General features: G+C 39.8%; 1 protein-coding gene across 1 annotated transcript; it reads left to right on the top strand.

The window, feature by feature from the left end:
• Positions 1 to 607: 607 nt before the first annotated feature.
• LOC135616221 (anthranilate O-methyltransferase 2-like) lies at positions 608 to 4,706 on the top strand. Its single transcript, XM_065115413.1, has 4 exons — positions 608 to 766; positions 865 to 1,272; positions 1,548 to 1,811; positions 4,119 to 4,706. Exons 1-4 carry the CDS (start codon positions 686 to 688, stop codon positions 4,524 to 4,526), a joined length of 1,161 nt encoding a protein of 386 aa, XP_064971485.1. The 5' UTR covers positions 608 to 685; the 3' UTR covers positions 4,527 to 4,706.
• Positions 4,707 to 22,162: the final 17,456 nt, after the last annotated feature.

The following is a 22,162-nucleotide window of genomic DNA, read 5'->3' as shown; positions in this document are numbered from 1 at the left end:
TTAATGGATTTAGGTGAGAGAGTGTGCTAAGTTATTTTAGACTTTGAGTTTGGGTTAACTGAAGAAAAAATAATTTCTTGCATTAATAGAGTTATCGAACCATAGTATTACGTTAATTTTTTATATATTTTTATTCTTATTAATCTTATCATTTTTCTTTTTGGCTAAAGTTTTCTCGACCTCCCTCGAGAAAACTGTACAGAAGGGCAATCTGTACCTTCCATCACAGGTCAAATTAAAGGGGATGCGAAGTAGTGACGAGAGCGTGTTCCCGTTTCTTTCCTAGCTATTAAGATGCCAACGAAGACTGATAACGACGAAGCAGAGCACGCTGAAACACGAGGAGATGATGTGTTTCTCTGAAGCTGTATTGGTGGCACCTCCATGCATTCATTTACTATCGTCCAGCCATGCCACCATCTCCTTTAACTTAGTGCGGACAGTGACATACAAACAACCATCTTGGTGGTACCTTCGTTCATTCATTTACTATTTTCCATCTCCTTTGACTTTGTTAATGTTGTCAGAGAAAATGGTGTTATTGCTTTCTATGTATTCTCCGAAGCATGTTACAGCTTCTGCACAACCACAGTGGTCCTTCTTATAGGCTATTTATACTCATGGTGCTCGGAACTTGGTTTTCAAAGAGACCGAGCGAGCGAGAGCGAGAGAGAGAGAGAGAGAGATGGGCAAGGGGATAGAAGGAATCCTTCACATGGTCGGAGGAGCTGGGGATACCAGCTACGCCTCCAATTCTAAGCTTCAGGTAGTGTTGAACACCTCAACTGTTTGCATGAACTTAAACAACTTACACTTGCGTAGGCCTCAGCATATCTTATCACTGGTTTGCTAACTGCGTCCCAGGAGAAGGTACTTCACATGGCGAAGCCAATACTGGAGGAGGGAATAAGAGGGGTTTACATGTCGCTGCTCCCCGAGAGGATGGCGGTGGTCGACTTAGGTTGTTCCTCGGGCCCTAACACTTTGGAGGTGGTCTCCGAGGTGCTCGACGTGATTGGCAAGCTACGGCGGAGCCTGGGACGTCAGGAGATGCAGGAGATCCTGTTCTTCTTGAATGACCTCCCGGGGAATGACTTCAATCACGTCTTCCGGTCTCTGGGAGATTACAAGAGGAAGGTCGAGGAGGAGAAGGGGAAGCTGCTGGTGCCATACTACGTCGTGGGAGTTCCAGGCTCCTTCTACGGCAGGCTTTTCCCTTGTCGAAGTGTCCACTTCTTCAACGCTTCCTGTTGTCTCAACTGGCTCTCTCAGGTTGCCTTCCTCTTAATAAATGACAATTGCTACACTATTATTATCTGTATTCTACTTGTTTTCTTTGTTTTTTTTCATTATTTACTTTCTTAAAGCGGCTATGATTGGTACGGTTAATTAACTACCAATAACTAAACAAATTCTCTGAAATGGTCACTCACTTCATCAGCATGGTTAACCTCATAAAGAAAAGGAAGATTGCTTGAAACATCACACAAAACCTATGTTACTTTTGTTTGCTAAGGCAAACTTACTTTTAATTCTGAAAATATCAGGTTCCTGAAGGTGAACAGGGAGTTCCACTCAACAATAAGAACATCTATGTTTCAGAGACAAGCCCACTGGAAGTTGTTAAAGCATATCAAGACCAACACCAAAGAGACTTGTCAGGGTTCCTTAGGTGCCGTCATGCAGAACTAAGCTACGGAGCAAGAATGGTATTGTCATTTCTAGGAAGGAAAGGGAGTTATCCACCCTCGGGAGATGTGGGATACTTTTACGGCCTGTTAGCCGAAGCCCTGAGTGCTTTGGTGTCACAGGTACCTTTATCTTCTTTTCTTCTTCTTCTTCACGTAGTTGTTAATATCCTTCCTATATTCATGTTTATTGCATGGTCTACTCTTCTTTATCTTACAGCAAAGTTGAATATGGTAAAACACAAAAAAGAAAATAAAAGAATTAAAAAGATCAAACCAAATGGTTTCATTTCAGGAGAGCTGTTTATGTTGGCCTTTTTACAAAAAAATTAGAAAGAAAGAAAATAGTATAAGAAGCTAGAAGTACTTTTAATCGTATTTTGGATTGATCGTAAAGTACCTAATTATATTGATTAAAAGATATAGTATAAGTTTTTTAAAATAATAATAAAAATCTATCATATCTCAATAAATCTTTTCGTCCTAATTTATTTATTTAAATCTAAATTTTTATTTTTTATTTTATCTAATTCTAACTATTTAAATTAATCTTTACACACCCCCTTAATTCAAATAGTTGTAACTTGAAGTTGGCTTCAGAATAAAATTTATCTTTTATTAAATATTTTACGAAGATATTGATAAAATTATCTTTTATTAAAGATTTTATCAAATCTTTGAAATGTCTCATGTCATATGATTACTGTATCTACTATCCAAAAACCAAACAGATCTAGATTATTCTTTATTATCCAAAAACTAAACTGATCTAGAATATTCTAAGATGTTATAAAGAAAATATTTTCTTAATCTCTTTTTTCATAATTATTTTTCTCATGATAATTTGTTTGATTTTTATTCCAACAATATTTTTCAAGATAGCCATATTTTTATAGTAAGAGTAGAGAGAAACATTTGAATTTTTATTTTTGTACCAATAATTTTTTTTAGTATGTCCAATTTTTTTACAACAAAAACATCAATGAGTTTCTTTGTTACCTGTGTTTGAGTTCCTCTTACCCTCATTTAATTGATCATGACCTTAGCTATTATGATCTCTCCCTTGAGATATGACTTTGAATTTTTTTTTTATTGTTCTTCTAATCTATCTTCATTTCAAGAGCATGTTCTAAAGTTTCATCTGAAGATCTATTCACTTTTTGTTCATAAATTAAAATAGAGCCCACTAATTCATCAATAGATAATGTACTTTTATCCTTATCTTCTTCTATATCAGTAGAAATCATATTAAATTTTGGAGATAAACTTCATATAACCTTTTCTACTACATATTGATCTTTTAGATTTTCACCATAATATCTCATTTGATTTAGATATGTTTTAGAAGAAATTAACAATAGATTTAGAATCTTTCATCATAACAGTTTTGAATTTACGTCAAAGAATTTGAAGCTTTAAAATTTTTACCTTGTTTGTGCCTCCAAATACACTTTTTAATATTTTTCAGGCTTCTAATGATGTTGATATCATCATAATTCAAGAAAATAGGGAATTATCTATTATTTATTATAGCATGTAGAGGGCTTTTGCATCTTTCTATGTATTCTCATTCATATGATATTTTTTATTTTTAATAATATTAGAATCTTGTAGATCATACTTAACAAAATCATATTCTTCCAAATTTCATAATCCTTATGAGATAAATAAAGTTTTCATTTTAACAACCTAAAATTGATAATTATCATATTTGAAGATAGAGAGAAGTTGATTAGGAGCACCTACTCCTGTCATCTTTTTTTTTTTTTGTATATACTAGCTTTCTCTTCTTTTTTAATCGATGTATTTCTATTGATATTCTTTGAATCAGGCTATGATATCATATTGTTGACTTTCCTATAGAACTTCAAGAAGAAAGGAAAAAGAATAGTAGAAGGAACTATAAGTAATTTCAATCTACGATATTTTGGATTGATCCAAGAGCACATATTTATATTGACTAAAAGATAAAATATAAATTTTTTAAAATAATAAAAAAATCTATCATACCTCAATAAATATTTTTATCCTAATCTATATATTTAAATCTAATTTTTCTTTTATTTTATCTAATTCTAACTATTTAAATTAATCTTAACAGTTTAAATCCATCATCCTCCAATTAATTACAGATGATAGGATGTGAGGGAGGTGGAGAATCAAATATTTACATAATCACAAGTAGTAGTAGAACGGGGAAGAGGAAAATAAACAGCATTGCACCCTTTGTTGCTCATAAAAATTTAGTGGACTTGGATCGATCTGGTCAGAAGAATGGCCATGTCATGCTCCAACAGAAACAAGAAAGAGAACATAGTTCAAGTGTAAAGAAATAAATAGTGAGCAAACACAATCCCAAAGAAATAAATTGGAGGGAGTGCACTTTAACCTTTCATACCCTCTTGATGGTTTGGCGACATTATTGTCCAGGGAATCATAGAGGAGGACAAACTGGTGACCTTCAATTTGCCGTATTATGCACCTTCCATGGAAGAAGTAAAGGCAGTGATCCATAGGGAAGACCTGTTTGATTTAGAACAAGCACGGATCTTTGAGGCTAATTGGAACCCGTTTGATGACTCGGATGATGATTCCGCTGCATTCGACAGTATAGCAAGCGGAAAGAACGTCGCAGGATATGTGAGAGCAGCGTTTCAACCCTTGATTGAAGAGCATTTCGGGGATGCCATACTGGATGAGTTATTCTCTATATATGCAGCCAATGTCTCCAGGCATCTCCTTCAACAGAAAAGTAAGCACTACCTATTTGTCATTTCCTTGAAGAAGAAGAAGAAGGAGGAGGAGGAGGCTGACGGCGATGGTGCTGCGGCTTGGTGAACCTGCAATGCCATGGGAGCAATATTTGTCATTTAATTACTCTTTATCAGCATGTGTTCAACTCTTTCCAATAGACGTTATAATTGAGCTCATGTAAATCCATAATATTCTTCGTGAGATAGACTGCATTATTATTATCTGAAAATAAAATAAAATCGTGTGACTATCTTTAACAGTTCATTGGGTACTCATATTTCAGTTATTAAGAAACACATATTTTTCTCTTTCTTTTCTATCACAAAAATTAGTTTCTTATATCCTCATGTGTATATTCGTGTGTATATGATCACATTAAATGATACACAAATATGATCTAAGCTTTAATTGGATATAAGGAGAAATAAACTTTATATAGGAACAAATACTAGCTGGTCGTAACACGCAACATAATTAAATAAAAATCACAATCAAATATGACATCAAGATTTACGTGGAAAACCCCTCCAAAGTGAAGGGTAAGAACCACGGGACAAACTAGAGATATCCACTATAAGAATAATAAATATACAAATCTCAATCTTTTGCCCAAAACCCTAGTAACAATCACAAGAGAATAACTGGGATAAATGATCACTTCACTATGCACAATATCTAAATTCTCCCTAAGTAATCACAATAAGAATCTACTGTAGATATGATCTAACATGAGATGATAACACTACTAGATGATTGATAACACTATTGTAGATCTGACATCTATATGCTTCGACTTAGAATGAAAAGTTATGTTCTTACACAAATGGATGGCACTTTGGCTATCATAATGCACCGCATAGTTTTTCTGTTTCAGCCCCAATTCTTGTAAGAATTCTTTCATCCATAATATTTCTTTGCATATCTCTATAGCAGCAATATATTCAATCTCTATAGTAGAGAGAGCAATACACCTTTGCAACTTGGATTGTCATGACACCGCCCCCCCTGCAAAAGTAAGTACAAAACATGAAGTGGACTTCCTCGTATCAATATCTCTTATTATATTTGCATATGTGTAACCTGTCAACACAGGTGATCCACCTCCAAAGCTTAAACAAACCTTAGAGCTCCCTCTGAGGTAACTAAAAATCTACTTGTCTAGTGCTCTTTGTCTGGATTTGCAAGAAATCTGCTAGTAACACCCATTGCATATGCGATGTCCGACCTCGTACATACCATTACATACATTAAACTTCTAACTACTGAAGCATAAGAAACTTTTTGTATTTTCTCCTTCTCCTCATCACTTGACGGACTTTGTTCTGAACACAATTTGAAGTGACCTGCAAGAGGAGAAACAACTAGTTTTGTATCTCTCCAATACCTTCTCGATGTATTTTTTTTGTGACAACCAAATTTTCTTATTTTTACTGTCACGAGAAGTCTGCATACCTAGTATTTGCTTTACTGGCCCCATGTCCTTCATTGCAAAAGACTCACTTAGTTTCTTCTTCAACCTATCAATTGTAAATATATCTTTCCTAAGAATAAGCATGCCATCAACATAAAGTAAGAAAATAATAAAATTCTCACCAAATCATTTGATGCACACACAATGATCTGAAGTCATTCTTTTGTATCTATTTTTTGTCATAAATGAATCAAACTTTTTATACCATTGTCTTGAAACTTACTTCATACAAGCTCTTCCTCAACTTGCAGACAAAGTTCTCTTTACCTTTGACTTTGAAACCTTCTGGTTGCTTCATATAAATTTCTTCCTCTAAATCACCGTGAAAGAAAGCTATCTTCACATCTAACTACTCAACATCCAAGTCCTGGCTAGCAGCAATACCAAGAGCAACACGAATAGAAGATATTTTAACAACAGGAGAAAAAATCTCTTCAAAGACCTTTCTTTTGACCAAGGCCTTTCACAACCAATATAGCTTTGTACATTAGTTGAGAACAATATTTTTAAGTCTTTAACCTGAAAACCTACTTGTTCTTCAAGGCCTTCTCCATTTGGTAGTTGAACCAAATCATATATATGGTTCTTCTGAAGAGCATCCATCTCTTTCTGCATAGCAACTAACTACTTCTTTTTCTGCTCACTTTCAACTATTTCTTAGTAACTCTCTGGTTCACCTGCTTAGTAAGCATCACATACTCCCTTGTAGAGTATCTTCTTGAAGGTTGACGTTGTCTAGAGGATCTTCTCAACTGAGGCTATGTAGGAAGTTGCTCTCTGACTTCTTCTTGCTTAACATGTCCTATAGGTAGATCAACATTAGGCTCTATACCATCTTTCTACACATCTCCCCATCACCCTGATATACTGGAGGTGTAACTGGGTCACAATATGCTAATCCTTCTGCAGAAGTTTTAGCTGGTGCCTTCTTCTTCAAATCCTCAAAGGTTTGACTCTCTAAGAAGACTACATCTCTGCTTCTAAATACCTTTTGCTTTTCTAGATCTTAAAGCTTGTAACCAAACTGATCATGTGAGTAGCCAAGAAAAATACATTATTTAGTCTTACCATCTAACTTGGACCTCTTATTGAGAACATGTGCAAATACACAACAACCAAACACTCTCAAATACCTATAGAAAACATATTTCTCTGATCATACATGCTCTACAACATCACCATCTAGGGTTGTATATGGTGATAAGTTGATCACATCAACTATAGTCCTCAAAGCCTCATCCTAAAACTTTTTGGATAGCTTGGCCTATGAAAGCATACATCTGATTTTTTCCATGATGATGCAGTTCATCCTCTCTGTAATTGCATTATACTGAGGTGTACCAAGAACTGTCATCTCTTGTTGGATCTCATGTGACCTACAATAATCATTAAATAATCCTGTATACTCACCATCATTATCTGATCTTATTCATTTTAATTGTCTTTCTGTCTCCCTTTCAACTCTGGTATGAAATTTTTTTAAGACATTAATAACTTGATCTTTGGTCTTCATAGCATAGGCCCAAACTTTCCTGGAAAAATTATTTATAAAGTGACAAAATAAAGTGCATCACTGATGTTAGGAACATTAACAAATCCACCAGGAGTTTTTGTTCTCAAATGACCACATTCATCTGTATAAACACGGTCTAAGGCATACATTTTTGTAGACAAAGTAGGACTAACAAATGAAACTCTATGTTGTTTACTAGCCAAACAATTAATACAAGGGTTCAAATATGCACTTCTGAGGTCTGACAATACCTCTCTCTTGGAAAGAGCTTGCAGCCCCTTCTCGCTCATGTGTCCCAGTCACCTATGTCATAACTCTATGCTGAAGTCTTTCTCTATAGCATTCAGTTGTTTATCATAAGCTTTGCCCTATAAACTGTATAAGGTGTGACATTTCTTTCCATTAGCTACAATAAGAGAATCCTTACTGAGCTTCCATTGCCCTTTGTGAAATTTGCTATCATAATCTTCATCATCTAATCTTCTAACTGAAATTAAATTCAACCTCAAATCAACCATATGCCTCATATCCTTAAGCACCAACTTATAGCCAAGGTTGGTCTTTATGTAGATATCACCCATGCCAATGATGTTTGCCTTGCTATAGTTGCTCATCTTAACAACACCAAAATTTCCAGACCTGTATGTAGCAAAAAAATTCATTCGTGGTGTAGTATGATAAGAAGCACATGTGTTAATCACCCACTCAAGATCCTGACACACATAAGAAAAAATATCATCAAAAGGAGACAAAATCAAATAATCACTACCCTGCACTATAGCTTAATATTATCTTTTGACTCTATAGACTCCACTTCTTTTTTCTATTTCTTTCTTTTCTTAGGTTGCTTATATTGATTCTTGTAATATCCTTTCTCACCATAGTTATAGCAAACAATATCTTTTCTTAATATTGACTTGCTTCTACCTTGAATTGCTTCTATCCTTGGACTTTGACCTTCCTTTGTTCTCTAAGATAAGTGCCTATGAATCATTCTGAGATGTTGTTGAATTCTTTCTTCTCAACTCCTCATTCAATAAACAGCTTGTTACTTGACTCATGGTAATAACACCATATGGTGCAAAATTACTGAGGGAAACCACCAGTGTCTCCCAACTTTCTAGTAATGAACTGAGAAGTAACAATACTTGCAACTCATCATCAAGAGATATTTTCATAGAGGATAACTAGTTAATGATACTCTATATTTCATTCAAATGCTCAGCAATAGAAGCACCCTCTTTATATTTTAGGGTTACAAATTTTCTGATCAAGAAAGCTTTGTTGCCAACTGTTTTTCTTTCATAGAGACCTTCTAACATTTTCCAAAGAGAATATGTAGAACTTTCAATAGAAACATGGTGAAAGACACTATCATCGAGCCACTATCGAATAAACCTAATTGTTTTTCGATCTAATCTCTTCCACTCATCATCTGTCATAGTTGTGGGTTTTGCACTATCCCCCTGCAAAGGTCCATATAAATCTTTACAATACAAGAGATCTTCAATTCTTGGTTTTCATATCATCCAATTGTTTCCATTCAAGCTAATCATATGAGAAACACTACTGTCCTCCATTTTTTAATACAAAAATTAAATCACCACAACCCTACTCTAATACCAATTGATGGGATATAAAGAGAAATAAACTTTGTATAGAAATAAATACTTGTAGGCCGTAATATGCATCAGAATTAAATGAAAATCACAATCAAATATGACACCAAGATTTACGTAGAAAACCCCTACAAAGTGAAGGGTAAAAGCCACGGGGCAAACTAGAGATAATCTACTATAAGAATAATAAATATACAAATCTTAATCTCTTGCCCAAAGTCCTAGCAACAATCATAAGAGAATAACTGGGATACAATGATCACGTCACTGTGCATAATATTTAAATTCTCCCCAAGTAATCACAACAAGAATCTACTGTAGATCTGATCTAACATAAGATGATAACACTGCTATATGATTAAGAATAGTCTCTCTGCGTTGTCCTTGTTTTCTTCCATTTCTTTCTCTTATTTTTCTACCTTTTTTTTAACCAAGTTGTTGCTGCAATTTGATCTTCGTTGCTGCAGTTTTTCTCACCGTGCTGCTATAATTTTTCTTACTCTTTTCGCAGCCACCCACATCTCTCTAATTTGATCTAGGATTAGATTAAAGGGGATAGATTATGGGCTGTTAAAGCTCATCATGGACTGAATTCATGGGCTTTTAGCCCAACAAGCTTTAAGCCGGGAGGTGCAACCTTCATGGAAGGACCGGGATCACTGAAATATACATCTACTGTCTTGTTGCTAGCTATATAATACACGATGAACACCAAAAGGTGCACAAAAAAGGGTCCGCTTATCTTCGACTTGGCATCACATTAGGGTTTCCTGTAACCTGTGCTGACGACACGACAGTGGAGCCTCGATTGAATTTTAGCGAGTCACTTACAAGGATGGCTGGCTATGGAGTCTGAGAGCTAAGTAACCTGAAAGCTTCTCGAAAGCAAACTTAAAGAGGTGGTTGACCACCACAATACGATCATAAACGTCTTGTTTTGTTGGTCGTAGGCTCCGTTGCAACAAAGCTACTGATCAGTGGAGGATGTTGCTCCACCGCAGCATTCTTAAAAGTCCAGGGTTGGAATCGGTGTGTTTCTGACCTATTAAGCAAGGTCTTCAGAGACAGGTTAACCACGGTCTTCGTGCAATAATGCTACCGGTCGGTGGAGGATGTTGCTCCACTACAGCATTCTAAAAGTCTAGGGTTGAAAGTTTCTGACCTCTAACCTAGCAAGCAAGCTCTTCAGAGACGGGCTAACCACGATACTCCTCCTCTCTAATGTCCTTTTATTCTTTATCTACATTGGTGTTACTGCTGTGGTTATATTTCCTTCGAAGAATGCACAACCACATCATCAGTGACATATGTCTTTAAGATGATGAACAGAAAAGTGTTAGTTTGGCAAGTCTCATAGTCTCACATCGGGAAAATCAGGCTTGTTATCTCTTATTGGAACTATAAATAAGGGTTTGGGCTTTGAAATCAGATGCACCACAAGAAAAACTTAAGTGTTTGCTTTGGGTTTAAGTCCACACTCAATTAAATAGTTTGGGCTTATAGTTTGGGTTTTTTTTTATTTAGTATTTTCGAGTGTTTTATGGCCTAGGAACATCTTCCTAAGGCATTTGTAATAGTCTCTCTTTTATAGTAGTGATTTGCTCCTCTTTCGTCCGTGGATATAGGTCAAGGTCAATTGACCGAACCACGTAAATCTGGTGTTCTTGTCGCTTTTATCTTTTCATTTTAATATCTTTGTTGGGTTGTCAAAATTACCCTTTGGTAAATTTCCTGGGGCTAGCTCTAACAAACTGATATCAGAGCCTGATTTCGGGATCTTTTGGCAACGGTGATAATAACAAAGATTGTTGTCGAGAAATTTGATAGAAATGTCAACTTCGGCATGTGGCAACTCAAGATGGAGGTCATTCTGGTTCAAGACGAAGTTGATTTGGCACTACAAGGAGTTGAGAACATTCCAGATAATATGTCAAAGGAAGATCTTGAGGGTATGGATAAGAAGGCCCGATCAAGCATTATTCTAAATTTTTCTGATGAGATTTTACGGGAGGTAGCTACGGAGACTATGACTAAGAGTATGTGGGACAAGCTTAATTGATGACGAAGGTACATCTATACTCTCACATCTTGATAAATTTAATTCCTTGGTTATGGATTTGGAGAATATAGATGCAAAAATTGATGATGATGATAAGGCCCTGTTACTTTTATGTTCTCTTCCCCAATCTTTTAAGCATATCCGTGATACTATGATTTATGGAAAAGAAATAATTTCGTATCAGAAAATTAAATCTGCACTAAAATCTAAGGAGTAGATAGACAGGGATATCACTGGAGAAAGTAGAGGAAATCAAGCTGAGGGTCTGGTTGTCAAGGGGAGAACAGATAAAAGAGAATTTGATAGTAGTAGATCTAAATCTAGATCTTGCTAGTCATAAGTGCCCAGCAAGCCAATCACGTGAGTGATGGCACGTGTGACTTGATACAGAATCTTTTTGCTTATTATATTTTGGCGTATATCACTTTATAACTATTGCATAAATGCATATATATTGTGATGTCCTTGGATTTGTGCAATAGGAATCGGATCGTGATGAGATCACGATAATGAGATCGATTCACCTTTAAACACATATCCTAAATAATCTCGGTCATAGGTTACTCGAGAGGGACATCGTGATAACCGGATAGACTGGTGTGCTGTATACCCGTCCATATGATGGATGCAGCTGGTCTCATAGCTGCTCGTGTAGGGACACTAGGGATACAGTACAGGTGCTCATTGGAGAATGAGTTCACTGATTGATCTGCTTACGGAATGCTGGATGGTTGATGATGCCTTATTGTCAGACAACGATTCCATAGTCCTAGTGGTGTATCTGGTTCTTAGACTTGAGACACCAAGGATGTCCTGTATGAGTGCTCCACTCTTTGATACCAGACTTATAGGTTTGGCTGTTCCCAGATCTAGTACAGCTGGTCATTGGGAGTGGTAGTCGACCTTACGAGGGCTATTGAGTGTCGATAGAGGATCATCCACTCTCGGTATCATAAGAGGAATATCCCATGTGTTCTTGCTCAGACAAATCCCTGGCCAGGGTCATTCGGGTTGAGAGAGAAAGAGTTCTCCGGGAGAATCTGATTAGAGCGAGACTCGAGAAGAAACCGTATGGGTCTGACAGCACCATGCTCGATATACGGTCTCTGGGATATTAGATGGATGAGGGACTATAGGTACATGGTAACTGAGGACAGACAGGTCCAATGGATTGGATTCCCCTGTATCGTCTGGGGACTACGGCGTAGTGGCCTAGTACTTCCGTAGTCGATGAGTCGAGTGAATTATTACAGAGATAATAATTCACTTAGTTAGAAGGAGTTCTGACAGGTATGACTCACGGCCAGCTCGATATTGGGCCTAGAGGGTCACACACATATGGTAGGCATTGCGATGAGTAGAGGTTCGGATATGAGATATCCGACGGAGCCCTTGTCTTATTGGATGCAGATCCAATACCCACTAGGGAAAGGACCCATTAGGGTTTTGACACGGGATCTCTATAAGTAGGAGGGATTCACAGCCTCATAGGCTAGAGTCTTTGCTTGCCCTTCCTATTCTCCTCTCCCTCTCCACCTCAGAGTAGGCCTGGAGTTTTGAGGAGCGTCGTCGCAACCCTGCTGTGTGGATCACCGCTAGAGAGGAGGACGCTTGACCTCCTTCACCCTCTCCTAAGGATCTGCAAGGAAACAGGGATATACGATCTCCCTAGGTAACACAATCTCTATACGCAGTTTTGTATTTTTGCGGATTTTGCGCACCAATCTTCGCACGACGATGAACATCTTTTTGGGAATCCGGGATTTTTGTTTTCTTGTTCTTCCGCTGCGCATATGATGTCGCCCCCCCCCTATGATTTCCCAACAGTGGTATCAGAGCCAGGTTGTTCGTGCGAATGATTGGTTTTTGAACTGCGTGTGTTGTGTTTAGGAAGAATATTGACGTCAAAATCGTTGACGCAAAAGCAAGGAAGGGCAGCAACAGTTGCTGCCCTCGATCTGCATGCCTGCAGCCAACCGCAGCCGCAGCCAGGCAGCACAGCGCCGGCGCATGCGCAAGCGCTGTGCCTGCAGCAGCCGGCCGGCGGTCTGCTTGCAGCAGGCTTGCGGCCGGCGGGGCTGGGAGCCCGCTCGGTAGAAGCGCCTGCGGCCACTGAGCCCGCGGGCAGAGGCGCCGCGGGGCAGCAGCGCGGGCTGAGGCACCGCAGGGCAGCGGCGCTTGTGGCCGCTGCTCCCATAGGCAAAAACCCCGCAGGGGTGGCCGCCAGCGAGACAGCACCACCTGCGGGCGCTGACTCGCGGGCAGAACCGCCCGCGAAGGCGGCGGCGCCCGCGGGGGCGCCCACCTGCAGTGGCAGCGACCCCAGCGGGCGTGCCACCTGCAGGCGAGGGCAGTGCCCTCGCCCTCGCCGCACAGGCCGCCGCCAGCAGGGTGGCGGCGGCGGCGGCGCAGCAGCGAAAAGGGGAAAGGGTATTAGGGTTTTCTGCGCAAAAGACAGTTTTGCCCCTCGGAATTTGAGAAATTCTAGTTTCTGTCTTTTGTCCAAATTACAAAAATACCCTTAGGAATTGAGAAATTCCCTATATATCCTTGATTTCAGAAAATATTAATTAATTAAAAGGTTTAGTTGATTATTATTTTTATTATTATCTAGTAGTCCTACATGATGATGATTATTTATACATGTGATGTATGATGAGTGGACGGATGATCATGGACCGTGTGATGTGTGTACTTGTGATTATTATTATTGAGGTCTGCGAACCTCCATTATATTTCTCGTTTATTGTCGGGCCTGCGTGCCTATGATTAAGTTGTAATCACATGAGGAGGCGCAGCGGGAGCGTGGAAGCCATAGCGGGACCCACGAGACGGACGATCGTGATGCATGAAGATGCATCAAGATGTCGACGGAACCAACGAGGACGAGATGGACGATCACAAGGCATGGAGATGCACCGTTGCACACATAGATCTTGATGTGAGTGATTAGGCCTACTGGCTCGGGCCTAATCATATTAGGTTATGGTCCATGATCATCTGGTGTGATTGCTTATACACATACTAGATATGTATATATATTTGCATGCGATGTAGATATATATTAAATATGTATATGTGTGACATGTCATATTAGGAGACCAAATCATAGAAACATCTCTCGATAATATTAAGTCGGTAAACATGAGGCAATTAGATTGACCCACGTGGCCTTCCATCGTTATGAGTAGGAACCGAATCCCGGTGTAGGTTGAGTTGGTCGAGTCCCTCGAGACTCACCTATATCGCGATTCGCTATCTTGCTTACGACATAGAGATGTCACCGGTGACCTGAGGGCATGATATGCTTGGTCGAGTCCCTCGAGGGTATATCATCAAATCAGACTCATCTTGTAACGAAGGTGTTGACTTAACCGAGCATCATGGTTGGTCGAGTCCCTCGAGGCCATGGTGATTCGGAGGCCGAACAGGACGGGAATCACAAGGAGTTGTGATCGGCAAGAGTTGTCTACCTTTTAGGCTTAGTGTGATTGGTCGAGTCCCTCGAGGTTACACTAAGACGTTGATTGGATCCTGATCCCCACTAGAAGTCTGCCGGAGACTTCCGTTTCACGTGCTGAGGGTGTCGCGTGACTCGTTAGTAAAATAGTGGGAGCATATTAAGATAGAAGTCCATATCTTGATAGTTTATTTCTTGCAAAATCTGCATGTTATTCATTTTTGCTACATCTTTATTTTCAGAAAATGTCGCTTTCAAATCCCTTACGTGGCATACTTGATGTCAACCGCCTCACTGGTCCAAATTATACGGATTGGCTCCGTAACTTGAGAATTGTTCTCACAGCGGAGAAAATCGTGTACGTCCTTGATACAGTGATGCCTACGCCCGAAGAAGGGGCAAGCGAGGATGAGATCGCTCGCTACGTGAAGTACATTGATGACTCCACTCTTGCTCAGTGCTATATGTTGGGCTCTATGACTCCAGAGTTACAGAGACAACATGAAAAGATGGATGCCAGATCCATTCTCCTACATGTCCGTAAATTGTTTGAGGAACAGGGAAGGACTCAACGATATGAGATATCCAAGAGCCTTTTCCGCGCTAGGATGACTGAGGGGACACCGGTTCAGAACCATGTCCTAAAGATGATTGAGTGGATAGAGAAACTCACAGGTCTAGGAATGGTCCTAGAGGATAACTTGTGTGTGGACATTGTGCTTCAGTCCCTACCAGATTCCTTTTCACAGTTCATAATGAACTTTAATATGAACAAGCTTGAGGTGACTCTCCCAGAGCTCCTCAATATGTTGAGGGAGGCAGAGAGTACTATTAAGAAAGAGAAGCCAGTTCTCTACACTGGTGAGACCAGAAAGAAAAGGAAAGCAGAAAGGTCCCTTAAGAAGGGAAAGGGCAAGGGCAAACAAGGTAAAGCAAAGGTTGCTAAGAAAGACCCAACAAAGGACAAAGGCCAGTGCTTCCACTGTGGTAAAGATGGGCACTGGAAGAGAAACTGCAAAGAGTACCTTGCAGAAAGGGCGAAACAAAAGCTTGATGAAGCTTCAGGTACATTCATGATCAGTCTCCATTTGTCAGACTCTTATGATAACACATGGGTATTAGATACCGGTAGTGCTTATCATATATGTAATTCGTTGCAGGTTCTGGCAAGGCCTAGGAGACTAGAGAGAGGCGAGATGGACCTCAAGATGGGTAATGGAGCAAAAGTTGCTGTATTAGCTGTTGGCGAGGTCGCCCTACATCTGCCTAGTGGAGCTTTTATTGCATTAGATGCATGTTATTTTGTTCCTTCTATTATCAAAAACATTATCTCCATTTCATGTTTAACAGTTAGTGGATATAAATTTGTTTTTGAGAACAATGGTTGTTCGATATTATTAGATGATAAGATCATCATGAAAGGAACATTGCATAATGGTTTATTTATGTTAGACACCACTCCACATATCATGAATATAAATGTGTCCAAAAGGAAACGAGATGAGTTGAACAGTGCATACCTGTGGCATTGTAGGCTAGGTCACATCCATGAAAGAAGGATTCAAAAGTTGCTAAATGATGGATATCTAGATCCATTCGACTATGTGTCATATGCAACTTGTGAGCCTTGCATTCGTGGAAAACTGACCAACTCTCCATTTAGTGGAACTGGAGAGAGAGCCACTGAGTTGTTGGAACTCATACATAGTGATGTATGTGGACCCATGTCAACTCATGCCATTGGAGGTTACTCCTACTTCATTACATTTACTGATGATTTCTCAAGGTATGGATATGTGTACTTAATGAAGTACAAGTCCGAGGCTTTTGAGAAATTCAAAGAGTATAAGAATGAGGTGGAGAACCAGACTGGAAAGAGTATCAAAACTCTTCGATCAGATCGAGGAGGTGAGTACTTAAGTACAGAGTTTACTCACTTCCTCAAGGACCATGGGATATTATCCCAATGGACACCTCCTTATACACCTCAGCTCAATGGTGTCTCTGAAAGGAGAAATCGTACATTATTAGATATGGTACGGTCCATGATGAGTTTCGCTGACCTACCCATCTCATTCTGGGGATATGCCCTAGAAACCGCAGCTTACCTTCTGAACAGAGTTCCAACTAAGTCGGTGGTGTCTACACCATATGAGATATGGAAAGGGAAGAAGCCTGATCTTAAAGTAGTTAAGATTTGGGGCTGCTCTGCCCATGTTAAAAGACACAACCCCGATAAGTTAGAATCAAGGACAGGGCGATGTAAATTTGTGGGATACCCCAAGGAAACTTGTGGGTATTACTTCTATCATCTCGAGGACCAAAAGGTCTTTGTAGCTAAGAGAGCAGTGTTCCTTGAGAAGGAACACATTCTTGACGGAGACAGTGGGAGAATGATAGAATTGAGCGAGGTTGGAGAACCAAGCTCAAGCACCACTCTACAGCCCGAGTCTGTTCAGGTATCTAATACACAAGTTTCAACTTTACGCAGGTCTGATAGAGTATCCCATCCTCCTGAGAGATATGTGGGACATATTAGAGCAGAGGATGTAGAGGATATTGATCCTCAGACCTACGAGGAGGCTATTATGAGTATAGACTCCGGGAAGTGGAAAGAAGCCATGAATTCTGAGATGGATTCTATGTACTCCAATAAGGTTTGGAACCTAGTTGATGCACCCGAAGGTATTGTACCCATCGGTTGCAAGTGGATCTTTAAGAAAAAGATCGGAGTAGATGGAAAGGTAGAGACCTATAAAGCAAGGCTAGTGGCTAAGGGGTATCGTCAAAGGCAAGGTGTTGACTACGACGAAACTTTCTCACCCGTAGCAATGCTAAAATCCATCATAATTCTATTGGCTATTGCAGCACACTATGATTATGAGATCTGGCAGATGGATGTGAAAACCGCATTCCTCAACGGGAACCTCGAGGAGGAGGTGTATATGATGCAACCTGAGGGATTCGTGTCCAAGAACTGCCCAGATAAGGTGTGTAGGTTGCTTAGATCCATTTATGGACTAAAGCAAGCTTCCCGAAGTTGGAACATAAGATTTGATGAGGCAATCAGATCTTATGACTTCGTTAAGAATGAAGATGAGCCTTGTGTATACAGGAAGGTAAGTGGGAGCGCTATCACCTTTTTGGTGTTATATGTGGATGACATCCTCATCATTGGGAATGATGTAGGAATGTAATCCACAGTAAAGACTTGGTTATCTAGACACTTCTCCATAAAGGACTTAGGGGAAGCATCCTATATCTTGGGGATTAGAATCTATAGAGATAGATCCAAGAGGATGCTTGGCTTGTCCCAGTCCAGGTATATAGAAACCATTGTCAAAAAGGTTTGGCATGGAAAATTCCAAAGGGCAAACATGAATATGATACCTTATGCCTCAGCAATAGGGTCTATCATGTATGTCATGCTATGTACTAGGCCTGATATAGCGCATGCTCTGAGTGTCACGAGCAGGTATCAGGCGGATCCAGGCTTGGAGCACTGGAAAGCAGTAAAGTGTATCCTTAAGTACTTGAGAAGGACTAAGGATCTTTTACTAGTATATGGAGGTAATAGCCTTAAGGTTGAAGGCTACACTGACTCAAGTTTTCAGTCTGATGTCGATGATAGCAAGTCGAATTCAGGGTATGTGTACACCTTGAATGGAGGAGCAGTGTGCTGGAAGAGTTCCAAGCAAGATACCACTGCTGACTCGACCACAGAGGCGGAGTAAATTGCTGCATCAGATGCAGCAAAGGAGGGAGTCTGGTTGAAGAAGTTCATCACAGATTTGGGAGTCGTGCCGGATAGTGAGGAGCCGATTTCCCTATATTGCGACAATAACGGGGCAATTGCTCAAGCGAAGGAACCTAGGTCTCATCAGAAATCTAAGCATGTTCTGAGGAGGTTCCACCTTATCAGAGAGATCGTGACCCGAGGAGATGTAGCAGTGGAAAGAGTTCCATCCGAAGATAACATTGCAGATCCACTAACAAAGCCATTGTCTCAGATTGTCTTTGAGCGTCACAGGGGTCTGATGGGGATCAGACACATAGGTGATTGGCTTTAGGTCAAGTGGGAGATTGCTAGTCATAAGTGCCCAGCAAGCCAATCACGTGAGTGATGGCACGTGTGACTTGATACAGAATCTTTTTGCTTATTATATTTTGGCGTATATCACTTTATAACTATTGCATAAATGCATATATATTGTGATGTCCTTGGATTTGTGCAATAGGAATCGGATCGTGATGAGATCACGATAATGAGATCGATTCACCTTTAAACACATATCCTAAATAATCCCGGTCATAGGTTACTCGAGAGGGACATCGTGATAACCGGATAGACTGGTGTGCTGTATACCCGTCCATATGATGGATGCAGCTGGTCTCATAGCTGCTCGTGTAGGGACACTAGGGATACAGTACAGGTGCTCATTGGAGAATGAGTTCACTGATTGATCCGCTTACGGAATGCTGGATGGTTGATGATGCCTTATTGTCAGACAACGATTCCGTAGTCCTAGTGGTGTATCTGGTTCTTAGACTTGAGACACCAAGGATGTCCTGTATGAGTGCTCCACTCTTTGATACCAGACTTATAGGTTTGGCTGTTCCCAGATCTAGTACAGCTGGTCATTGGGAGTGGTAGTCGACCTTACGAGGGCTATTGAGTGTCGATAGAGGATCATCCACTCTCGGTATCATGAGAGGAATATCCCATGTGTTCTTGCTCAGACAAATCCCTGGCCAGGGTCATTCGGGTTGAGAGAGAAAGAGTTCTCCGGGAGAATCCGATTAGAGCGAGACTCGAGAAGAAACCGTATGGGTCTGACAGCACCATGCTCGATATACGGTCTCTAGGATATTAGATGGATGAGGGACTATAGGTACATGGTAACTGAGGACAGACAGGTCCAATGGATTGGATTTCCCTGTATCGTCTGGGGACTACGGCGTAGTGGCCTAGTACTTCCGTAGTCGATGAGTCGAGTGAATTATTACAGAGATAATAATTCACTTAGTTAGAAGGAGTTCTGACAGGTATGACTCACGGCCAGCTCGATATTGGGCCTAGAGGGTCACACACATATGGTAGGCATTGCGATGAGTAGAGGTTCGGATATGAGATATCCGACGGAGCCCTTGTCTTATTGGATGCAGATCCAATACCCACTAGGGAAAGGACCCATTAGGGTTTTGACACGGGATCTCTATAAATAGGAGGGATTCACAGCCTCATAGGCTAGAGTCTTTGCTTGCCCTTCCTATTCTCCTCTCCCTCTCCACCTCAGAGTAGGCCTGGAGTTTTGAGGAGCGTCGTCGCAACCCTGCTGTGTGGATCACCGCTAGAGAGGAGGACGCTTGACCTCCTTCACCCTCTCCTAAGGATCTGCAAGGAAACAGGGATATACGATCTCCCTAGGTAACACAATCTCTATACGCAGTTTTGTGTTTTTGCGGATTTTGCGCACCAATCTTCGCACGACGATGAACATCTTTTTGGGAATCGGGGATTTTTGTTTTCTTGTTCTTCCGCTGCGCATATGATGTCGCCCCCCCCCTATGATTTCCCAACAGATCTAAATCCATATCTAAATCCAGACAGAAATTTGGAGTGCAGATATTGTCATAAAATGGGGCACATTAAGGTTGATTGCTTTAAATTGAAAAATAAATTAAAGCAAAAGGAAAAATTGTTAAGAAAACTACTGAGTCCGCTGAAGCTAGTATAGAATCTAATGAGAATGATGGAAATATTTTCTTTGCTACTGATGATAGGATGAGGTCTAAAAATAAATAGATTTTAGATTCGGGTTGTTCTTATCACATGTGTCCTAATAGAGATTTGTTTTCCACATATGAATCTTGTAATGGTGGAATTGTTTTGATAGGTAATAATATCGTGTGTGATGTTGTTGGTAAAGGCATAATCCGAATTAAAATGCATGATGGTATTATGAGGACGCTCACTAATGTTAGACATGTTCCTGATTTAAAAAAGAATCTCATCTTTTTAGGCACCCTAGAGGCTTTTGGGTATAAATACACAACTGAAGGTGGAGTTATGAAAGTTTCTAGAAGTGCCCTTGTTGTTATGAAAGCTTGTAGGTCTGATAACTTGTATATTTTGCAGGGAACTATAGTCTCATCATCATCATTATCTGATTCTGACATCACCAAATTATGGCATATGCGTTTGGGTCATATGAGTGAAAAAGGTTTGAGCATATTGAGCAAAAGGGGTCTACTTTGCGGACAGAGTACTAGGCCACTAGATTTTTGTGAACACTGCATTTTTGAAAAGCAGAAAAGAGTCAGCTTCAATTCTCTGATAGTTCACAAAGCAAAAGGTACTCTTGACTATATTCATTCAGACCTTTGGGGTCCAGCTCATGTTCAGTCTAAGGGTGGTGCCAAGTATATGTTGACTTTCATTGACGATTATTTCAGAAAAGTTTGGGTTTATTTTCTAAAGCATAAAAATGATATTTTTCTAACTTTTAAATAATGAAATGCTTTGATTGAGAAGCAAACAGGTAAACATATTAAACAGCTTCGAACAGATAATGGCATGGAATTTTGTGAAAGTGACTTTGATGAATTCTGCAAAAATGAAGGGATCGTTCGGCATCGCACTGTTAGGATGATGCCTCAACAAAATGGTGTGGCCGAACGTATGAACAGAACACTCTTGGAGCGAGCAAGGTGTATGATCTCAAATGCAGGGTTGACAAAGGACTTTTGGGCAAAGGCGATTAATATGGTATGTTACATTGTAAACCGCGCTCCTTCTGCAGCACTTAACTTTAAAACTCCGGAGGAAGTTTGGTTAGGTACTCCTACTAATTACTCTGATTTAAAATTTTTTGGGTGTCCAGCATACATGCATGTAAATGAAGGAAAATTAGAGCCTCGAGCTAAAAAGTGTATTTTCCCTAGGTATGCTTCTAGGGTGAAAGGATACAAATTATAGTGTTCTGATCCCAAATCACCAAAATTTATAATCATTTGAGATGTTACTTTTGATGAATTGTCTATGTTATCTTTCAAAGAGGAATATACTAGTTGTACAAATAGTGCGCAGAAGCAGATGAAGCTTGAGATTGATAGTTTAGATTCTTTTAAATTGAACTCTTCTACTCAAAGAATGCCAGTAGATGGTCTGGAATCTACTGACAAAGATTATCTAGAGGAAGAGCAATATTCCATAGCTAAAGATAGATCACGGAGAAATATTCGACCACCACAAAGATATGCAAATTTGGTGAGCCTACTTCCTACTTAGATGCAGTTTCTTGTGATAATTCCGCTAAGTGGTTGATCGCGAAGAATGAAGAAATTGAATCTCTCCATTAGAATAGAACTTGTGCAGCCGCCTTCCGGAAAGAAAATTGTTGGATGCAAATGAGATATCATTGCTGAGGGAAAAGTCCTTGTTCAGAAAATTCATACGAAGGACAATCCAGTTGATATGCTTACGAAGCCTCTTCCGGTTTATAAGTTCAAGCAGTGCTTAGACTTGGTTAGTATTCATTGTTGGTGATTATCCGTTGGGGCTTTTATGAAGAAGGTGGAACATATTTTGTTGGGAC

The sequence above is a fragment of the Musa acuminata genome, chromosome BXJ2-7, assembly GCF_036884655.1.
Source record: "Musa acuminata AAA Group cultivar baxijiao chromosome BXJ2-7, Cavendish_Baxijiao_AAA, whole genome shotgun sequence".
NCBI lineage: Eukaryota > Viridiplantae > Streptophyta > Magnoliopsida > Zingiberales > Musaceae > Musa > Musa acuminata.
The sequence above is the reverse complement of the archived record's forward strand: the minus strand, read 5'-3'. Positions and strand labels throughout refer to the sequence as shown.